Source organism: Salvelinus namaycush, chromosome 40 (genome assembly GCF_016432855.1).
Source record: "Salvelinus namaycush isolate Seneca chromosome 40, SaNama_1.0, whole genome shotgun sequence".
Classification (NCBI taxonomy): domain Eukaryota; kingdom Metazoa; phylum Chordata; class Actinopteri; order Salmoniformes; family Salmonidae; genus Salvelinus; species Salvelinus namaycush.
Genome location: NC_052346.1, coordinates 3,283,867 through 3,305,154, shown reverse-complemented (window position 1 = coordinate 3,305,154; position 21,288 = coordinate 3,283,867). Strand labels below are relative to the sequence as shown.

Below are 21,288 nucleotides of genomic sequence, written 5' to 3'. Positions count from 1 at the left end.
AACCCAGCAGCAGGACCGCTACCTCCGCCTTTGTGCAAGGAGGTGCACTGCCAGAGCCCTGCAAAATGACCTCCAGCAGGCCACAAATGTGCATGTGTCAGCATATGGTCTCACAAGGGGTCTGAGGATCTCATCTCGGTACCTAATGGCAGTCAGGCTACCTCTGGCGAGCACATGGAGGGCTGTGCGGCCCCACAAAGAAATGCCACCCCACACCATGACTGACCCATCGCCAAACCGGTCATGCTGGAGGATGTTGCAGGCAGCAGAACGTTCTCCACGGCGTCTCCAGACTCTGTCACGTCTGTCACATGTGCTCATGTGCTCAGTGTGAACCTGCTTTCATCTGTGAAGAGCACAGGGCGCCAGTGGCGAATTTGCCAATCTTGGTGTTCTCTGGCAAATGCCAAACGTCCTGCACGGCGTTGGGCTGTAAGCACAACCCCCACCTGTGGACGTCGGGCCCTCATACCACCCTCATGGAGTCTGTTTCTGACCGTTTGAGCAGACACATGCACATTTGTGGCCTGCTGGAGGTCATTTTGCAGGGCGCTGGCAGTGCACCTCCTTGCACAAAGGCGGATGTAGCGGTCCTGCTGCTGGGTTGTTGCCCTCCTACGGCCTCCTCCACATCTCCTGATGTACTGGCCTGTCTCCTGGTAGCGCCTCCATGCTCTGGACACTACGCTGACAGACACAGTAAACCTTTTTGCCACAGCTCGCATTGATGTGCCATCCTGGATGAACTGCACTACCTGAGCCACTTGTGTGGGTTGTAGACTCCGTCTCATGCTACCACTAGAGTGAGAGCACCGCCAGCATTCAAAAGTGACCAAAACATCAGCCAGGAAGCATAGGAACTGAGAAGTGGTCTGTGGTCACCACCTGCAGAATCACTCCTTTTTTGGGGGTGTCTTGCTAATTGCCTATAATTTCCACCTTTTGTCTATTCCATTTGCACAACAGCATGTGAAATTTATTGTCAATCAGTGTTGCTTCCTAAGTGGACAGTTTGATTTCACAGAAGTGTGATTGACTTGGAGTTACATTGTGTTGTTTAAGTGTTCCCTTTATTTTTTTGAGCAGTGTATGTGTGTCACGGTTTCAGACCTGCCAAACCTGTCCAACTTTTTAAAGTACCAGACGCATGCGCGGCAAGTTGGAGATTCATGTGCTTAGACAAACATTATGGATCACACCTGGTTCAGTTCAGTCCTCTGAAAGGTCTTTACAAAACATAAATAAAAGTAAAAGTACAGAACATATACAAGAAATATATGTTTTGTGGAATTATCACAGATTGTCTGTCTGTTTATTCCATTACATGTACAGTGTAGAATGGAGATGATTATCTATAATGATTTTCTTAGCACATGCCCCCAAGTTTAGTTTCTACAAACAGGGTCATCTCTCAAACAGGGCCAATCAATAGGGCCAGCTCACAAGTATTGGCTTTTTAGACACGGTTCCTAATCAACACTAAAAGCAAAATCATTTTGAAAACATAAAAACAAATGATATAAATTGATCAAATCGCAAATCTAGTGCAAAGGCATTTTAGAAGCATTGCCTCTATAGCTAATACCAGATTCATTCTTCATTGGGCAGTCTTCTAAACTCCCGACATTTAATTCCAAGATGTTTATACTTATTTTTGATTATACTTTTGTAATGCTTTTTGTGACGTGGATCACAATTACAGTTACAGTCTATCAGGTTGCGTGATCCTCGTAATGTTACGTGGAAAATAGAACTTATGGGACGCAGAATTAAATATACATCACACTGGCACAAACGCAACAAGTTATTTTTCATATTTGCATTTACATTTCTTTCACTCGTAAATGCGAGAGCTAAATTGAAACAATTAGTGTTTACCTTTCCACAATTCAGAGTCGAAAAGGTATTTGTCCATGTGTTTACGTACAGCGGACAGTCAGCAAACTCAGGATCACAACAAACAGGAGGGGCAGACATGTGGTAGCTACGTCCAATAATGATGTATTCATCTCCATGTCTGTTGACACGTCTGTGTGTTGCAGCTCGAGAATCGGGATGTTAGATTTACTCCTTGGATTTATTTTTTATTAAAATGTAAAAAAATAAAATCAGGCCCTATTCATTTCTGCGTATCTGAGGACAATTATAAATTAGCGCTGGTGTGAAACTAACATCCTGGCATCGCAGACGCCAGTTACTAACCCTAGTCATCTCGGCAGGCCTTGGTTACCATGCCAACGGTCAGCCAATACATATGACTAGACATACCCATACGAGCATGGATATGTCTGGGATAACTCCATGATGCTTGTATCTGGCCATTTATGAAAAGAGTGCAAATATACAAAATGAAGGTGTGTGTGTGTGTGTGTGTGTACCAGCTTTTGGTGGTATGTGTGTGTAGATACCAGTTTCTGGTGGTGCACTTCAAATCCGGTGCTGTGCCTCTCCTCTGCCTCCATCCTGAGCTCAGGGATCTCCTCTGGCTTCAGACCAGACACTGGTCGTGTTGGAAAGTCTCTATCAGGAATAGGGCGGGCATCCACAGGCTCAACTAGAGAGAAAGTGAAAAGGGAGGATGAGTATCTTCTTAATATAGTTTCGCTTTGACCTCATCCCTGTCAAGACCCTGACAGCTGTCTACAATCAGTTATGGATTCGGTACATTTAATGAGTAATGTGTATGTATAGTACACCTACCCTGGTTCTGTCTGTTCCCACCCTGATTCTGTGTGTATTGATCATAGCTTTAGGCACACCTACCCTGGTTATCTGTGTTGACCTGGTTGAAGCTCTCGGGGTGGATAAATCCCAGTCCGTCCAGGCCCACGCCCAGGTCTTCTTCCTGGGGCAGCAGGTCCAGGGAGGCCCTGGTGCTGTCTGGAATACTGTCAGGCATCAGGGCATCATTGCCGTAGCTCACCCGCACGTCACTCTGCAGGTTGGACAGCTGCTGGGCCATATCTGCCTGCTCCTTCTGCAGCAACTCTGGAGAAAGAAGAAAATGGGAAAAAAGGGGAAGAGGGTGAAAGACAGCAGCAGAGAGGATTAAGAGAGAGAAGAATAGAAAGGGGAGGATGGAAGGTGTAAGAAACAAGGGTAGAGAGAAAAGGAGAGAATATGTCAATGCTGTTGCAATAGAATGGTAAATGACTGTGTAATTGAACAATTACGATTATTTATTAGTACATACAAAGACAAGAAAATAGGATCACTAGAATATGGATGTGTCCCAAATGGCCACCATTTCCTATAAACAGTGCATTCGGGAAAGTATTCAGACCCCTTGACCTTTTCCACGTTTTTGTTTACATTATAGCCTCATTCTAAAATGTACTAAATAATTGATTTTCCGTCATCAATATAAAAAAACTATTCAGACCCTTTGCTATGAGACTCGAAATTGAGCTCAGCTGCATCCTGTTTCCATTGATCATCCTTGAGATGTTTCTATAACTTGATTGGTAAATTCAATTGATTGGACATGATTTGGAAAGGCACACACCTGTCTATCTAAAAGGTCCCACAGTTGACAGTGCAAAAATTAAGCCATGAGGTGGAAGGAATTGTTCGTAGAGCTCTGAGACAGGATTGTGTCAAGGCACAGATCTGGGGAAGGATTGAAGGTCCCCAAGAACACAGTGGCCTCCATCATGCTTAAATGGAAGAAGTTTGGACCCACCAACACTCTTCCTTGAGCTGGCCGCCCTGATAAAGGGAGCAATCAGGGGAGAAGGGCCTTGGATAGGGAGGTGACCAAGAACACAACGGTCACTTTGACAGAGCCCCAGAGTTCCAATGTGGAGATAGGAGAACCTTCCAGAAGGACAACCATCTCTGCAGCACTCCAATGATCAAGTCTTCATGATAGGACCTCAGACTGGGGCGAAGGTTCACCTTCCAACAGGACAACGACCCTAAGCACACAGCCAAGACACAAGCCTACCAGACAAGCTAAATAACTTATATGCTCGCGTCGAGGCAAGCAACACTGAAGCATGCATGAGAGCATCAGCTGTTCCGGACGACTGTGTTATCACACTCTCCATAGCCGATGTGAGTAACACCTTTAAACAGGTCAACATTCACAAGGCCGCAGGGCCAGACGGATTACCAGGATGTGTACTCCGAGCATGCGCTGACCAACTGGCAGGTGTCTTCACTGACATTTTCAACCTGTCCCTGACCGAGTCTGTAATACCAACATGCTTCAAGCTAACCACCACAGACCCTGTGCCCAAGAACACCAAGTCAACCTACCTAGGCAGAGTTGCAAAGAAAAAGCCATCTCTCAGACTGGCCAATAAAAAAAGATTAAGATGGGCAAAAGAACAGACAGGACAGAGGAACTCTGCCTAGAAGGCCAGCATCCCAGAGTCACCTCTTCATTGTTGACGTTGAGACAGGTGTTTTGCGGGTACTATTTAATGAAGCTACCAGTTGAGGACTTGAGGCATCTTTTCCTCAAACTAGACACTAATGTACTTGTCCTCTTGCTCAGTTGTGCACCGGGGCCTCCCACTCCTCTTTCTATTCTGGTTAGAGACAGTTTGCGCTGTTCTGTGAAGGGAGTAGTACACAGCGTTGTACGAGATCTTCAGTTTCTTGGCAATTTCTAGCATGTAATAGCCTTCATTTCTCAGAACAAGAATAGACTGATGAGTTTCAGAAGAAAGTGCTTTGTTTCTGGCCATTTTGAGCCTGTAATCGAACCCACAAATGCTGATGCTCCAGATACTCAACTAGTCTAAAGAAGGCTAGTTTAATTGCTTCTTAAATCAGGACACAGTTTTCAGCTGTGCTAACATAATTGCAAAAGGGTTTTCTAATGATCAATTAGCCTTTTAAAATTATAAACTTGGATTAGCTAACACAACGTGCCATTGGAACAGAGGAGTGATGGTTGCTGATAATGGGCCTCTGTACGCATATGTAGATATCCATTTTAAAAAATCTGCCATTTCCAGCTACAATAGTAATTTACAACATTAACAATGTCTACACTATTTCTGATCAATTTGATGTTATTTTAATGGACAAAAAATGTGCTCTTCACCTCTCGCTACTGTTATTTTATTGTTGCTCCTTAGTTATTTTTCTATTGGTTGTATATAGATTTTTATTTTATTGCATTGTTGGTTCAGGCCTTGTAAGTAACTATTTCACTGTAAGGTCTACACCTTTTGTATTCGGTGCATGTGACAAATAACATCTAATTTGAAGACAACGCAGCAGTGGCTTCGGGACAAGTCTCTGAATGTCCTTGAGTGGCCCAGCCAGAGCCCGGACTTGAACCCGATCAAACATCTCTGGAGAGAGAACGGAAAAATAGCTGTGCAGCGACGCTCCCCATCCAACCTGACAGAGCTTGAAAAGATATGCAAAGAATGGGTCATACCCAGCTTGTAGGGTCATACCCAAGACTCAAGGCTGTAGTCGCTGCCTAAGGTGCTTCAACAAAGTAAAGGGTTATTTAAATTTGTAAAAATGTATAAAAACCTGTTTTTGCTCTGTCATTGTGGGGTATTGTATGTAGATTTATAATGGGAAAAAAATATTTAAATCAATTTTAGAATAAGGCTTTAACCTAACAGAATGTGTAAAAAGTCAAGGGGTCTGAATACTTTCAGAATGCTCTTTAGGTACCCTATAGGCCCTGGTCAAAATCAGTGCACTATATAGGGAATGGGGTACCATTTGGGAGGCACCCTTTAAGTCTTCCTCAGGCACTTCACTTGAAACAAGGTCGCTCTCGGTTCTCATTTGTTTTAAATGACAGGAGAAAACCAAACCAATGTCTGTGTTGCTGGGAGGCGGTGTGTGTGTGCGCAGAGGGCAGGGGAGCAGCCTGAGAGAAGGGGAAACTAGACAGTCTGAGACGGACTCAGACGGCTCGGTGACGCACACAACTCAAGACCCAGACAAACACAGAGAGGGAGGGAGGGAGTGGAAAGAAGTAGTTACAGTTATTGATTTGACAGAGGTGTAGGTGAGAATTGAGAGATGTCATGATGTTATGATTATCTGTATCATGAATGAAAAAGGAAAAGTGGATGAGGGTTTTGTGGATATAAACTATGGATAGTGGTTGGTGACAGGTTACTGGTTCATATCAGTTAATGCTTGCACACAAACCTGGTCAACCTTTACCTGGTTTTAATGAAGGAGAAATGAGACTGAAAAAAAACCTCACCAACTTGGTCCTGGATATCGTCGGCCACTCCGGGAACCTTGTAGAGCAGACCCAGGGACTGGTTCATCCTCTCCTCAATCACACGCAGGTGGGTCAGTACCTACAAGTACATTTGAATGCTATTTAATACAAGCCATCTTCTGTGAGCCATACATTGTACACGTCAGGAGGTTACCAAAATACCATTCAGTGGTGTAATGGTGTTTGTGAGCACATTTGGCATTAGGGGTGGATGAGAAATGTTGTTTCTAGGTTTATTATTTTATTTGGTACAAATGGCAAATATTTTGTTTCTGCACTGGACAGGACTAGAAGGTGCTCAACCAACGTGAGACGGAGGTGCATACAAAAAGTAATAAGAGCATCAATAAAAATCTTTATTCATCTAATTCAAGATCAAATCAAAATGTTTCAGCCTTCACTGGCCTTCATGAGAATGACAAAATTACTGTCACCATGTAAAACACATTCAAATGTGAATTTAAAAAGGCCTTTAGTGGGCTTATTACCTGGGGTCGGATCTGTGCGGCCTTCTTGGGGTCGACCATGCGGACGTGCTCAAAGTGTTTAAGGGTGTGCTGTCTGTCCTTCTGCTCTGCACGGACATACTTCTTCAATAGGCTGAACACATGACGAGGCTAGAGAGAAGGAGAAGAAGGGAAAAAGGGAGAGAGAGAGGGAGCGAGAGAGATATGACTCAGAACGTCAGTCTGTGTGTGGGAGGATTAAGACAATGGGAGGATGATCCATATGTACTGTGTGTGTGTGTGTGTGTCCCTACCCTGGGTGGCTGGGCAGTTAGGTGGCTCTACAGGGCCAGGCAACACCGTGTGTGTTATACTCTGTTACTATGTACTCTCTACCTACCCTGGGTGGTTGGGCCTGCAGGGAGGTCAGGTAGCTCTCCAGGGCCAGGCGACGGCGGTCATTGAGCAGGGCCTCAACCCGGGCCATGTGGGTCTCAACCAGCTGCTGCCTCTCACTGGCTGCCTCCTGCTCCAGGGCCTCCACCTTCTCCTGGAAACGCTGTGTGATAAGACACACACACATTATTATACTGTACAACATGACACATTTAATATACAAACATATTTAACATAGATGATAGGTACATGATAAGACACACATAGTATTTGATACACACAAATTAAAATTCCCTACCACTATGACATTGACAGTCACTGATTTAGCATTTATGAATATGTTTGAGTATCTTCTGTGTGTCTGACCTGGATGACAGCCTTCTTATCAGCACGAGGTAGACTCTTGGCCTCCCTCTCTGCCTCCTCCCACTCCCTCATCACCTACACACATACAAGAAGAAAGACCCGTTACTGCTGTATCTAACTCCTTCCTTCCGGCTATATTCATACATGATCTTTCACCACGACAGTGTGTCTTCGCGTCCTTCCCTTTCTACCCTCCCCAACCTCACCCGTTCTCCATCCTCCCTCCCCCTTTCACTCTCAACCCCTCTTTATCGCCCCTTCCCTCCGCCTTTCCCCCGCTCTTCCACCCTACCCTTCTCGCTCCCTCTATCCTACCTGGGACATCCTCTCGCGGTGTTTGGCCTCCAGACTCTCCTTGGCCTTGGCGAAGTGGGCGTGTTCGTTGTCATCCCCGGGCGTCTCCAGATAACGGTCCACGGCGTCGGGAGGGCTGGGGGCGGCGGTGGGCACTGGGTGGGGGAGCGGGGGAGCGGGGTAAATGGACATGGAGGAGAGGGGTGCGGGTGCAATTGAGGAGAGGGAGGAGAGAGATGGGGATGAGATGGAGAGAAATTTAGAAAATTACTCTTACAATCTGGTCTTCAGATATCCCCCATTGTTCCTTCACCGGGGATCCCTTTTTCTATGTTTCTTCTTTCATTGCTTTCCTCCTCAAAATCCAGACCATCTTTTCCAGAGTGACTTACGATAAGTGCCTTCAGAGTATTTGACTTGACTGAAATAAGGATCCGGAGGCAGTAATATAATACCAATAAACAAAGTAAAAACACAGAAATTCCAAACTACCAACACTATGTAGCAGCTCCATAATAGCAAACACTAAAGCTAGACGATTAATACTAGTGTTAGCAACAACAGGTTGGTTAGTGATTCATCGAGCGAGTGAACGAGAGTAAACAATACAGAGTGAAAAAGCAGAGAAGTGTGCGTTTGAAGGGTGGCTGGTGTCTCTGTGTGTGTGTGTGTGTGTGTGTGTGTGTGTGTGTGTGTGTGTGTGTGTGTGTGTGTGTGTGTGTGTGTGTGTGTGTGTGTGTGTGTGTGTGTGTGTGTGTGTGTGTCCTGGTTGGAGGATTCCAGATTTCCTGCTTGTTCCCTCCAGATTCCGGGGAATTTTCTAACAGTGATTTCTTTAAAATGTTTTTTTTTTAAACAAATCTCTTCCATTAATGTGACTGCCATAGACACTCCAAGTCATTTAGACGTTTGATTAAAATCCTCTAGAAGAGTTACTTTAGCAATTTGCCCATTTATTCTACTACAGAAAAAGCTAGTAAAAAGCTGTTATGCCTTAAGGCTGGGATACCTTGCATGACCTGTATCTATCCATTTGACAGGAAAAAGTAAATTGTGTAATATGTAATATCATTCCGAGAGGAACGATGTTGTAAAATATCCCCAGGCTAAAGTGTATCACATTACGTGACATACTGTACCTTTCATTATCATCCTTGATTAAACATTGAACAGCATAAATATATTATTTCTTACATGAATAAGGAAGCGTTGAATTTGATACTTTGGAACCTGTCATGTGAAGCATGTTTCTTGTTTTAGTTTGTCTCAGAGATTAGCACAACTTCCTTTCACAGACACTCAATAGTCCCAAAACAACCAAGAGCATTTTGCGATCCGAACAAAGTAGAACCATTAATACAATTTTAAACTTGGAAGTCTAAATGTGAGGGTTGCTAGCTGGTGGAACCACAACACTGTCTTTCACACCTCCGATATGCTCAACCAAGTGGAAATCTCACACACAACTTCAGAGGCTGCTACAGAGGAGGTGAGATGGAGTGAAAGACAGGATTAGTGAGACAAGGAGGGAGTGTGAGACATAAGATACTGTATAAAGAAAGTAGGGGGGGGAGGGCGAGAGTGAACCATCGCTGATTGGATCGTTCACACACTCGACTGTCAGGTCACTGCCTCACACAACACTCAAATCAGCGTGAGAGAAACTTTTGCCTTCCCTATCTGTCGCGCACACACACTCTGTCCGCTCATACGGAATCAGTGGAAAAACAGGTGAAATCACTCGTGTTAGTGTCTTCTAAAACCCACAAACAGGTTAAAAGATGTGTTGTGTGTGAATGTATTTGTCCATGAGTACAGTAAACTAGGGTTGGGCGGTATCTAGATTTTCATACAGTCATATCGTTTCTGTACCATATTACCGAATGTGTTACACAACGGCCGCTATTTATAATATATATATTTTTTTATTACGTAACAGGGATCTTGATCTAGGAGGGGATTGAATGTCTTTGCTGTAGCCAAAAAGCTTGATCTTTAGCCCCTTAGCTAGCAGTTAGCAAACCGGATAACATTTTTTATATTTTTTTAAGGGGTGGATCAGCTCTAATATTGCAGAAAGATTTCTGGAAGTAAAGTAATTGTCTGCATCATTTCCGCCATATATTTTTTGGGTAACTATATCCACACACACACTTTTTGTTGTTGAATATACCTTTATTATTCCCTGCAAACCCTACCACCCCTCCCCCAATTGGAGTAAACTAATAAACAATAACACTTAAGCGTCTACCTTATACACATTTTACAGACAATCTATTTTACAATACGGTAGTTATATTTTGTTTGTTTTTAGTCCTTCCTCCATTTCTGATGTCCATCCAGTTTGATTTCTATTTGTAACTGTGCTATTGCACAAATTTCTGAACCTATATACATTTTACAGACCCCGTATGTTTTACATTGGTTATCTTGTTATTAGTCCCCACCCATCAGCTCCATTGAACCCCTACCATATATCTCTTAACACCATCCATTTTGGATTTCTATTGATCTGATAACATTTAATTGACATCTTAGATTTGTTATATTTATACTTAACTTATGGTTATAAGCAGTGGCGTAGTGGCCCTACCCCCGCGAGGCAGGGGGTGCTCCCACCACAAAAAAAGTCTACACACATAAATTATTTTTAACGGTATTGAAAATCATACAGTCTGTATTTCGAAACACCCCGGTATACGGTATATCACCCAAGCCTACAGTAAACACACAATGCGTGGTGGTTAGTGAGACCAGAGTGGTTAGCGGACATGGTTAGTGTAGTTAGCACCAAGGTAGCCAGATGGCTAGGGCCAGACGCTAGCTAGACGGCTAACCAGAAACTAGCTAGCAGACGTGGACACTAACAGTGCAACACACAGACAGACGGTTAGGCAGGGAGCTCTGCTGTCCGTGTGACTGACGATGCTGCAGACAGGCAGTACAACAAGATTTAGTTAAGTGAGCCCACAGGTTAGCGAGAACTAGCATGGTTAACAGCTAGCCAGACGGTAACTAGCCAACATAGACACTACACGCAGACAGACAAGTAGTCTGTGTGACTGACTTACTAACAGTGCAGCAGACAGACAGGCAGTACAAGTGGTGGTTCGTGAGACCAGAGGTTAGCATGTAATGTGAATTAGCATTAGCGTGGTTAGCAGCTAGCTAGCCAGAGGGCTAATGACAGAGGCTAGCTTTCAGACGTGGACACGCAGGCAGACAGACAGGTAGACAGGACGCTGTCTGTGTGACTGACTTACTGACGTTGCTGCATACAGACAGGCAGTACTCCTCCGACTCAAAGTTATTGCGGTTGCCCCCGCAGCCGCCATAGATGAACTGGGCACAGCGGCCCTCCTCGCGGTCAAAGTACCAGCGTGCAAGCATGGCACGGCATGGGCCCGTCTCCGCATTCGCCCAACACACCTCTGGTAGGGGGGCAATGAGCCGTCAGCACACACACACACACAGGGTGAGTCCCAAATGGCACCCGGCCTATTCCCTACATAGGCCTCTGGTCAAAAGCAGTGCACAATGGGCCCTGGTCAAAAAGTAGTGGACTATATAGGGAATAGGGTGCCATTTGGAACACATTCTTATTATCGTACAGGCGTGAGCATACAAATGGTGTGTGAACTTACACACACACACCACTGTAATGTCATACACTCGGGTGAAATATGGGTGGTGGAATGGGGATTTAGCTGAATTCCTACTAATTTAGTGGTGACTTTCTAGATTGCCTGCCCCCCCCCCCCCCAATTCCACCCCTGCATACACTCACTCAACCTTTAAATAGACAAGCAGAGTAAATTATGTACACACACGGTCCCTGGCCCTCCCAGTCCCTCTCACCTCTGACCACTTCCTCCACAGACTCGGTGGTAGTAGTAGTGGTGGTGGTAGTCATGGCGATGTTGGTGGTGGGCTCGCTATCATCGCGCTCGTCAATGACGTCATCGTCATCATCCTCCTCGTCGTCGTCCTCATCCCCGTCTCCATCCTGGTCGTTGTCCAGCACCTCCTGCCCCTCCTCTTCCTCATCTTCCTCTACCATGGCAGGGGATGTCTCCTCTGTCTCCTCCTCCTCCTGTTGTTGCTGGGGTGTGAATCCAGCTGGCTCTGCTGCCCCCCTTGCCATACTGCGAGAGGGATGATTGAGGGAGAAGGATAGAGGTAGTTAGAAAGAGGGAGAGAAATAGGGGGGGGGGGGTGAGGATGTGTGTGAGTAACGTGGTTATGAGTGAGTGTACTGTGTGTGAGTGCTGGTATAAGTATAATCTCGCTCCCAGACACTTCTGCCCAAATGGGCAAAAAGTCTGGTGGATCAGCGAGTCAAACTTAGCTGCTGTTAGCCACTACCGAAAGACCGGTAGAAACTCCAGGCGCATAGGCATTGGCTTAATGTACCAACCAATCACAACACCTTCCCCCTACCCTATGTGTCATGCGCACTTCAGTTTACGTTCAGCCTCGCAGTCGTGTGATTAGCTCAAATTAAATGACAAATACTTTACTCAGTAGGTCACTCCCATAGAATTCTATGGTCTCTCCCACTAAGGCCAACTTTGAATTGTTGATATCCCAGGCTGATATGCACTGTGCACAATAGCCTAGGGACGAGGATAGTATAAGTATGAATGTAAGGGGGTACTGTATGAGCTCCTGTGTGTGTACCTGTTGTCAGTGTAGTCAGTCTCGGCTCCTCCCCACCACACATCCGAGTCGTCCTCGTCCTGCTCAGTGCTGTCGGTCTCCCTGTCTGACGGACAGCACACAAACTCCACCCCCCGGAAACGGTCGATGCCGCACGGCAACAGCATCCCGTAGTCGTGGAGATTCAAAGTGCGGTCTCCACAGGACTGGGTGAGAGAGGGATGGGGCAGTTAGAGCAAGGGCTGCGTGTACCAAGAGTAGGAGCGCTGATCTAGGATCAGTTCCCCCCTGTCCATGTCATTCTATTCATGGTGATCTAAAAGGCAAAACTGATCTTAAATCGGCACTACTGAGAATTGATTCATACGGCTTCAGGTTTTGTGAATTATACACTACATGCCCAAAAGTAGGTGGACACCTGCTTGACACAAATCTCATTCTAAAATCATGGGTATTAATATGGAGTTGGACCCTCTTTGCTGCTATAACAGCCTCCACTCTTCTGGGAAGGCTATCCACTAGATGTTGGAACATTACTGCAGGGACTTGCTTCCAATCAGCCACAAGAGCATTAGTGAGGTCAGGCACTGACGTTGGGCGATTAGGCCTGGCGTTGTATGCATGTACGTGTGCACGCGTGATCTCACCTCTTTGGCCACAGTGTGCCAGTGCAGGTGGCTCTCACACATGTCCATGCGCTCCTGGTGCAGGAACTTGCACTTATCAGGAACCAGCAGGGCATCACTGACAAACTCCCCCACTGAACCATGCACAAACAGAGCCAATAAATATAAAGACATAAGAAATAAAAAAACATCAGCCAACAACAAAATAACCACTTTTTACTAAGGGATGGAATTCAAATAGTACAAACGCACACATAAATCTCAATTTATCCCTCAATCTCTTTTTCTCTCCCCCCTCACAACACATATTTTGCCCCTACACACAGTCAACCCCACCCAACACACCCCTATGCACACTCAAGCCTCCCCACACCCCACCCCCATACAGTGCATTTGTACCTAGGCATCGGTAGGGCACCACGATGTGCAGGTGACTGCGGCACTGCTTGCGGCCCTTCTTGCACCAGTTCTGGACGCTGACTGGCTGGTTGGCCTCCACCACATTGGTGATCTGCAGCTCGGGGTATACCTGGGAGAGAAGAAACACGGAGTCTGTCTATCATTATCTCCTTTCACCCCCCCATCCCATTTTCTATCTATGATTGATCTCTCATCCTCCCTCATCATCACCCATCTGTTCACAGGGCGGTGAGCACTCTTTTTCGCTCTCTCCCAATCACTGTTCGTCCACATCCTCCCATCTGTCCCTAACATCCGGTCACAGCCCTCTTGCTTCCTTACTCCCCCCTCTCTCTATATCCCCCTCTCCCCTTTTAATTGTTCTCAGTTCTTCTCTAATCCACCTCTCCAAGTATTACTTTGTTCTGCTCCTCTCATCCAATTACTTCACTAACTCACTCCACCCCTCCTTTCCTCCCTTTCAATTGGTTTGTCATTTATCCACCGTTTCCCTGACCCAATTCTTCTCAATCTCCATTTTAACAGCATTACACTCCAACTCCTCTCTATGCACATGCCTTTCGGTTGTCTCTTTCTCTCCCTCCCTTTAGTTTATTCATCACACAATTCAGAGTTCAACTGTATTGTGCCATGTAAATGAATTACATTTATTGACCTTGAACCCCCCCCCCCCCTCTCCCACCCTCTCCCAGCAATATTGCAGGGTGACGATTTGGCTCTTGATTCTTCAGCTCCCCCCAACTCTACCACCTTCCCTCCCGCCTAGCTCCTGGCAATATGTAGCTCTTGATTCACGTCTCTCCTCCCCATCTATCCCCCCCTTCCTCTCCCACCTCCGGGCAGTCCTGGTTGATGCCAAAGACACCCTTTCTACTCCCTCTTCTCTCCTCCTACCAGTACTGCAGGATGCTGATACATTTGGATACATCCCTCTCTCATTCCCCTCCCTGTCCCTTCTCTCCCATGTGTGTTCTCACTTTGCAGTATTTTTGCATTGCATGTTGTTGTATTATAGTGCATTTATATTGTGTATAGGTCCCGTGTGGCTTAGTTGGTAGAGCATGGCACTTGCAACGCCAGGGTTGTGGGTTTGATTCCCACGAGGAACTAGTACGAACAAATATGAAAATGTATGCACTCACTACTGTAAGTCGCTCTGGATAAGAGCGTCTGCTAAATTACATAAGTGTATTTAGTACGGTGACCTAACAAAATTAATTTCCATGTCTATGGACATTATAGTAGGTCCTCTGTAGCTTAGTTGGTAGAGCATAGTGCTTGCAACGCCAGAATACTACTACTAATAATAATGTGGGTGCTTTCATTTGTCCTATTTCATACATGTGCAAGTGTGTATTATATACACATATGTGAATTGAAAATTAGTTATGCATATCCCACTCCCTGAGACACCCTTGGAGAATAAGTCATTACTGATGGTGATCCTGGAGCAATTAGGGTTAAGTGCTTTGCTCAAAGGTACGTCAGATTTTTCAGAGAGTCGGCTCAGGGATTCGAAGCAGCGATCTTTAGGTTACTGGCCCAACACTCTTAAAGGGACACTTCGGGATTTTGCCAACGAGGCCACTTTACTTCTCCAGAGTCAGATGAACTCGTGAATAACATTATGTCTCTGTGTCCAGTATGAAGGAAGTTAGAGGTAGTTTCGCAAGCTAATGCTGACTAGCGTGTAGCGCTATGAATGAAAGTCTATCAGGTCTTGATGGTCGAATTGCTGCAAAGAAACCACTACTAAAGGACACCAATTAGAAGATACTTGCTTGGGCCAAGGAACATGAGCAATGGACATTAGACTGGTGGAAATGTGTCCTTTGGTCTGGAGTCCAAATTGGAGATTATTGGTTCCTGCAGCGATACGCCAACCCACATGGTTTGGGCTTAGTGGGACTATCATTTGTTAATCAACAGGACAAATGACCCATCACACCTCTAGGCTCTGTAAGGGCTATTTTACCAGGAAGACGAACCTCAAATATATTTAGATTTTTTGGTTACTACATGATTCCATGTGTTATTTCATTGTTTTGATGTCTTCACTATTATTCTACAATGTAGAATAAAGAAAAATATATAAAGGAAAACATTTGAATGAGTAGGTGTTCTAAAACTTTTGACCGGGAGTGTACATTAAGTTATTGTATCGTATCATATCATATCCAACCCCAATCTCCATACCTCCTGACAGTACTGCAGGATGCCCTCCTTGGTGCCGATACAGCTCTTGGTGCCGGAGGGGTCTGACTCCCATTTGCCGCTCTGGACATCCACATGCATGTTGAGCTTCCCACAGAACATGGCCACCTGGGGCTCCGCCAGCAGGCCCATCCCACCATCTGTCGGCACCTTGAGAGGGAGGGAGAAGTGGAGGGATGGAGAGACAAAAAGAGAATTGTTAATTTACTCTCGTTCTGTAGTATTAGGTAGGCATGTGCGAGAAGTGAGAAATCCAAATGGTCCGCAGAAAATATTTGATACAACATTTTACGAAAAAGGTTCCTTTCATTTAGCTTTTATTTATACAGTTTGCTGTCATTGTTGTTTGCCAGGGAGACTTGTTCAAGATGGCAGTAGTTTCTAAAACATGCTCCACAAAGAATTGGCAATACATGACACATAGAACAATATAATACAAAGAATGTTTAAAAAATACATTTTCATAAAACGTCAGAATGATGTAGAGAAGGAATGGATGGAGGGAATAGAGAGGACAGTGATGGACGATTGGAGAAACACACTTTCAGTTTAAGGAAGAGAACGGGGTAATGATTAAAGAAAAAAAGCGGGAGAGGCAGGAATAAGAGGAGAACAAAGACGGAAAAATAGGGGGAAGATGGCTTGAGGTGTAAGTGGGGAAAAGACAAAGGGCCGAGGGAGGAGATAGCCCCTTTATTCGCAAACTACTTTTGATCAGGGCTCAATAGTGCGCCTTTGGGATAGATGCACAGATTAGAGTTTGGGTGGCGTTTCAGGCATGGACTTGTTACATCAATGAGGCTCCGGTGTGAGGTTCCCCTCAGTACAGGTCTAGGATCAGCTTCCCCTACCCCAATCCTAACTTTTAAGATATGTGGGAGAAATGCAAAACTGACCCAAGATCAGCATCCTAGGGGCAAATTCACACTACACCCATCAATGGCAAAAGGAGAGGCTTTCTTTGACGTTCTTTGATGGTGAGAGAAAATAATTGCTACTGTAGACTTTCCTACTGAATTGTGATTGAAAACCCCATAGCAGTCTCATATGAAACCTCCCCAACCTAAAGCTTTTACACACGCAGGCACGCACACACATTGGACTGCATACACACGCACATATTCTCAATATCCTACAGGTGGCAGCACTGAGAAAGAACATGTACTGTAGTGTGCCAGCCTGCCAAGGGGTATGCATGCTTGGCTTGGCTCACGTGTGTGCGCGCCCCTTTGTTGTCCATCCAATGCCTATTCGCGGGTACTAATTATATTATGTAACTCTATTGATGTGTGTACATTATCTCTGCGAGTATGTTTGTGTGTGTGTGCGTATGTGTCCATTGCTACTGCATAAGGAGGTTTTGTAATGACAATCCTGTAAGAAGGGAGGTGGGGACAAACAAAAGACTGAAAGAAAGCATTGCACTAGGGAACGAGGGAGAAGAGAGAGAGCGAGAGGAGAGAAAGAGACTGATTGCATTGTGTTTTTCTATAATCTTGTTAGTGGTTTGGCAGTAAAACAAATGTTTGTGAAGTAGAGGATGACATACTGTGAATGGACTTGATTCTTTTCCGAGCTAATGCACAATGTAATCCTTATCCACACACACAGACAGTGCACGCACATTCACAGACACACACATTCACAGAAACACGCCCATTCAGACACGAGCACAAGCCCATTCATATGCACGCGCACATTCATATGCACACGCACACGCCCATTCATTTGCACACGCACACACCCATTCATTTGCACGCGCACACACCCATTCATTTGCACGCGCACACACCCATTCATTTGCACGCGCACTCAGTGCACGCACACATTCTGGCATGCACATGTACACACACACACACTCTGACAGATCAGATTGCAATGTAGTTCTGAGGGACGGATGTGTCGCCTAAAGAGGTTCATGTCCTTCAAGCCAACCTGTTAGGCCACATGCCCTAGCGCCAAGCAAATCTGTAAATCCCTCAGACACATGCACACACACGCAGACACAGTTGAAAAACAGGTGAAATCACTTGTGTTAGTGTCTTCTATCAATCAAATGTATTTATAAAGCCCTTTTTACATCCGTAGAGGTCAAAGTGCCATACAGAAACCCAGCCGAAAACCACAAACAGCAAGCAATGCAGATGTAGAAGCACAGTGGCTAGGAAAAACTCCCTAGAAAGGCTGGAACCTACGAAGAAACCAGACTCTGAAGGGTGGCCAGTCCTCTTCTGGCTGTGCCGGGTGGAGATAACAGTACATGGCCATTTAAGGCCAGATTGTTATAAAACCCACAAACAGGTTAAAAGAAGTGTGTGTGTGTATGTATGTATTCGTCCATGTGTACAGTATCTAGATTTCCAGTCATACCGTTTCTGTACCATACCAGTGTATACAGTATTACCAAATGTGCATAAAAGGGGCACTATAAAAAAAAATGCAACCCACAAATCCATTTAGGTAACAGGGATCTCTCTCCAGGAGGGGATTGAATGTCTGCTGTAACCAAGAAGCTTGATCTTGACATCGAGCCCCTTAGCTATCAAACCCGGATAACATTTGACATCTTAGATTTATTATTTATACTTAGCTTGTAGTTATAAGTAGTGACACACCGCGAAACAGGGGGTGCCCCCCCAAAAAAAAGTATATACTAGGGTTGCAAAGGGTCGGAAACTCCGGTAAAATTCTGGAAATTTTCCATGGGAAGTTAAGCCCTGGAATTTGGCAGATTTTGCTTAAAGTCATCAAAAAAGTTAGATTATAACAGTGAACCTTTTTGTGGGATACACAAGGCAATTCTAGGTGACATATTTTGGTTAAACTATACCCAATTCAATGGAATTGTGCATGTACAGCTGATTCTCAAGATCTTGCACACTAATGAGATGATATTGATACTACACTGTCTGAGCCAAGGACTACATGCTTTCTGGTAAGTTTTGATTATAATACTGGGTGGGGTGAATATACTTTATATAACATACATGATTTTTTGTTAACTAGTAAATAGTAGCCTACAGCAAAGTATGTTTAAATCATTTCTAACTTGTTAACAATTTCTGCTAGTTAGTTTTTGCTACCATGTGAGTTTTGATGTTCAAGAGTTGGACAGTGAGGAGGTCCAGGGAGAAGACATGGAAGCCTGAGAGGAAGACAGTCTAGAAACTAAAGCTTTGGTTATCATTTTACAGATGTGTTGAAAAATGTTTTTGGGACATATTATGGATCATTGGGGATCCTTCAATATTCCCTTTTGTTGTTCAGTGAAATCATCCCATGTGAAGAGTCAACTCATTTAAATAAAGTTCAATTCGTAACTAAATTGTATTTTTTATTTCTATTGGAAGGATTTAATCATTTGCAATGGTGGTCTACTTATGATAAGGTAAAAGGTTTATGTTTCTGTCTCCATATGATATGGTAAATATATCCAATGCAAAATACATCTACATTTAAAATGGTATTAATATGCATATATTCCCATAGAAAGTTTCCACCTCTGAAAATCCCCCAAAATGTGCAACCCTAGTATATACATATTTTTAACAGTAATGAAAATCATAGTCTGTATTTCGAAATACCCCGGTATCTGTACTGAGTGAAGTAACGTAGCAGGCGTAACAAATGCCTGAGCGGTGCATTCCTGACGAGAAAAAAATAAATGTTGGGAGAGGTTCTGTTCTGCACTGGTCAACCAATCCAGTAAATGTGGAGGAGGAGTTAAGATGGAGTGTCGCCTTGTTAATGTCCAAAAGCAGAAGTCACGTCACAGGCTCTTTCTATTTTCCCTGAAAACCGTATGCATCCAGTTGTTTACCGGGGGGGGGGGCGGGGGTCGTTTTTCTACTTAGACAAACTCATGGATACCATTTTTGTGTCTCTGCGTGCAGTTCGGAGATAATTGAAGTTAGCATATCTCTAGCTTAGGGCAATTGCTAGATGTCCCCTGGTACAATAGCCAGCGCTTCTCAAAAGTAGGGAAATAGACCTTCCAACTACTCCAAAACGGGGTGGTTGGCCTCCACTTTTTGCAACGGAAAACGACAATGAGTGTTTCTTATTGGACAACTTCAAGAAGTCATTCTGTGTTTGTCAGTTTTCTTCGGTATGGTGCACAATGATCATGACCCTAGAGTCAGCTTTGTGTTGACATGTTCCAGAAGGCACGACCCCAGGTGGTGAAGGTAGGCAACAACACCTCCACAAGGGTGAGTGCTCAGCCCCCATCCTGTACCCCCCTGTTCACATGGCAATGCGCGTCTCCAACTTAATCATCAAGTTTGCAGACAAAAGTGGCAGGCCTGATTACCAAAATGGACGAGACAGCCTACAGGGAGGAGAGGGCCCAGGAAAATACCCTCTCCCTCAACATCAACAAAATGAAGGAGCTGATCGTGGACAGCAGAGAGAGCACACCCCCATCCAAAACCACTGATCTGCAGTAGAGAAGGTGAAAAGCTTTAAGTTCCTTGGCGTGCACGTCACTGACAAGCTGAAATGATCCATTCACAGACAGTGTGGTGAAAAAGGCGCAAGTGCCTATTCAACCACAAACTTCTACAGATGCGCCATTGAGAGTATCCAATCAGGCTGTATCGCCACCTGGTATAGCAATTGCAACCACAGGGCTCTCCAGAGGGTGGTTCGGTCAGCCCAACGCATCCCCGGGGCCACACTGCCTGCCCTCCAGGACATCTACAGCACCCAGTGTCACAGGAAGGCCAAGAAGATCAGCAAGGAGTCAGGACCTCAGCTACTGCAGCCATGGCCTGTTCACCCTGCTATCATCTACAACCGAGAGACTGAAAAACAGCTTCTATTTCCAGGTCATCAGACAGTTAAACAGTCACTTAGGCTTCCGCCCAGTACTCTACCTTGAACTTTAGTCACTGTTACTAGCCGGCTACCACCTGGTACTCAACCTTGCACCTTAGAGACTGCTGCTCTATATAGTCATTGGACACTGTAGGACTGACCCCAATTAGTCAACGGGTCAATTGTTTGGCCGATAGGCTGTCAGTCAACTAAGATGTTCTTTTGTTGAGGAGTAGCAAAAAATATATATTTTTTAAAATATATTTATATATTATACACACACATATACATATATATATATACATATATACACATATACATATATATACACATACATATATATATATATATATATATATATATATATATATATATATAAATCAAATATATATATATATATATATATCAATCAAATGTAAATCAAATCTAGCCGTTGAACTGATGCCCTTGCCCAGTGGGTAGATCTGCAGTTAGCTGAAACATCTGCTTGTCAGTCATGTCATTTTCTTCTGTATATTTACACTAGTGGAAAGGTACACCTCCCTTGTGATGTGTGTGCAAGGTCAGTCTTAGTTCTGCTCTACAAGAAATCAATGGTGTAGAACAGGGTTCTCCAACTTTTGATCCAGCCCTGCAGTTACTGACAAACCTGATTCAGCTAATTCCGGTCCAGAGAGACAACCTTTAGTTTAATATTTGAATAATGTGCATTACTGCAGGGCTGGATCAAAAGTCTGCACGCAAAATGATTGGAGTTGGAGAACCCTGTAGATCGGGTCAGATAGCACATGACGCTCCTATACCCACATTATCATACCAACCAAAACCATATTGC

At 44.6% G+C, this 21,288-nt stretch overlaps 1 protein-coding gene across 2 annotated transcripts in view; it reads right to left on the bottom strand.

The window, feature by feature from the left end:
* Positions 1 to 21,288, bottom strand: part of appa (amyloid beta (A4) precursor protein a) — a 42,083-nt gene that overhangs the window by 3,784 nt on the left and 17,011 nt on the right. The window contains exons 2-14 of one of the 2 annotated variants that reach the window (XM_038980205.1): positions 15,618 to 15,785; positions 13,401 to 13,530; positions 13,023 to 13,135; positions 12,397 to 12,581; positions 11,575 to 11,861; positions 10,980 to 11,147; positions 7,738 to 7,871; positions 7,423 to 7,497; positions 7,061 to 7,219; positions 6,703 to 6,831; positions 6,194 to 6,293; positions 2,764 to 2,988; positions 2,409 to 2,554 (exon numbers count right to left, since the gene is read on the bottom strand). In XM_038980205.1, coding sequence (XP_038836133.1) covers positions 2,409 to 2,554; positions 2,764 to 2,988; positions 6,194 to 6,293; positions 6,703 to 6,831; positions 7,061 to 7,219; positions 7,423 to 7,497; positions 7,738 to 7,871; positions 10,980 to 11,147; positions 11,575 to 11,861; positions 12,397 to 12,581; positions 13,023 to 13,135; positions 13,401 to 13,530; positions 15,618 to 15,785 — 2,019 coding nt within the window. The remainder of the gene's footprint in view (positions 1 to 2,408; positions 2,555 to 2,763; positions 2,989 to 6,193; positions 6,294 to 6,702; positions 6,832 to 7,060; positions 7,220 to 7,422; positions 7,498 to 7,737; positions 7,872 to 10,979; positions 11,148 to 11,574; positions 11,862 to 12,396; positions 12,582 to 13,022; positions 13,136 to 13,400; positions 13,531 to 15,617; positions 15,786 to 21,288) is intronic. The other variant, XM_038980206.1, reaches the window with a different exon arrangement.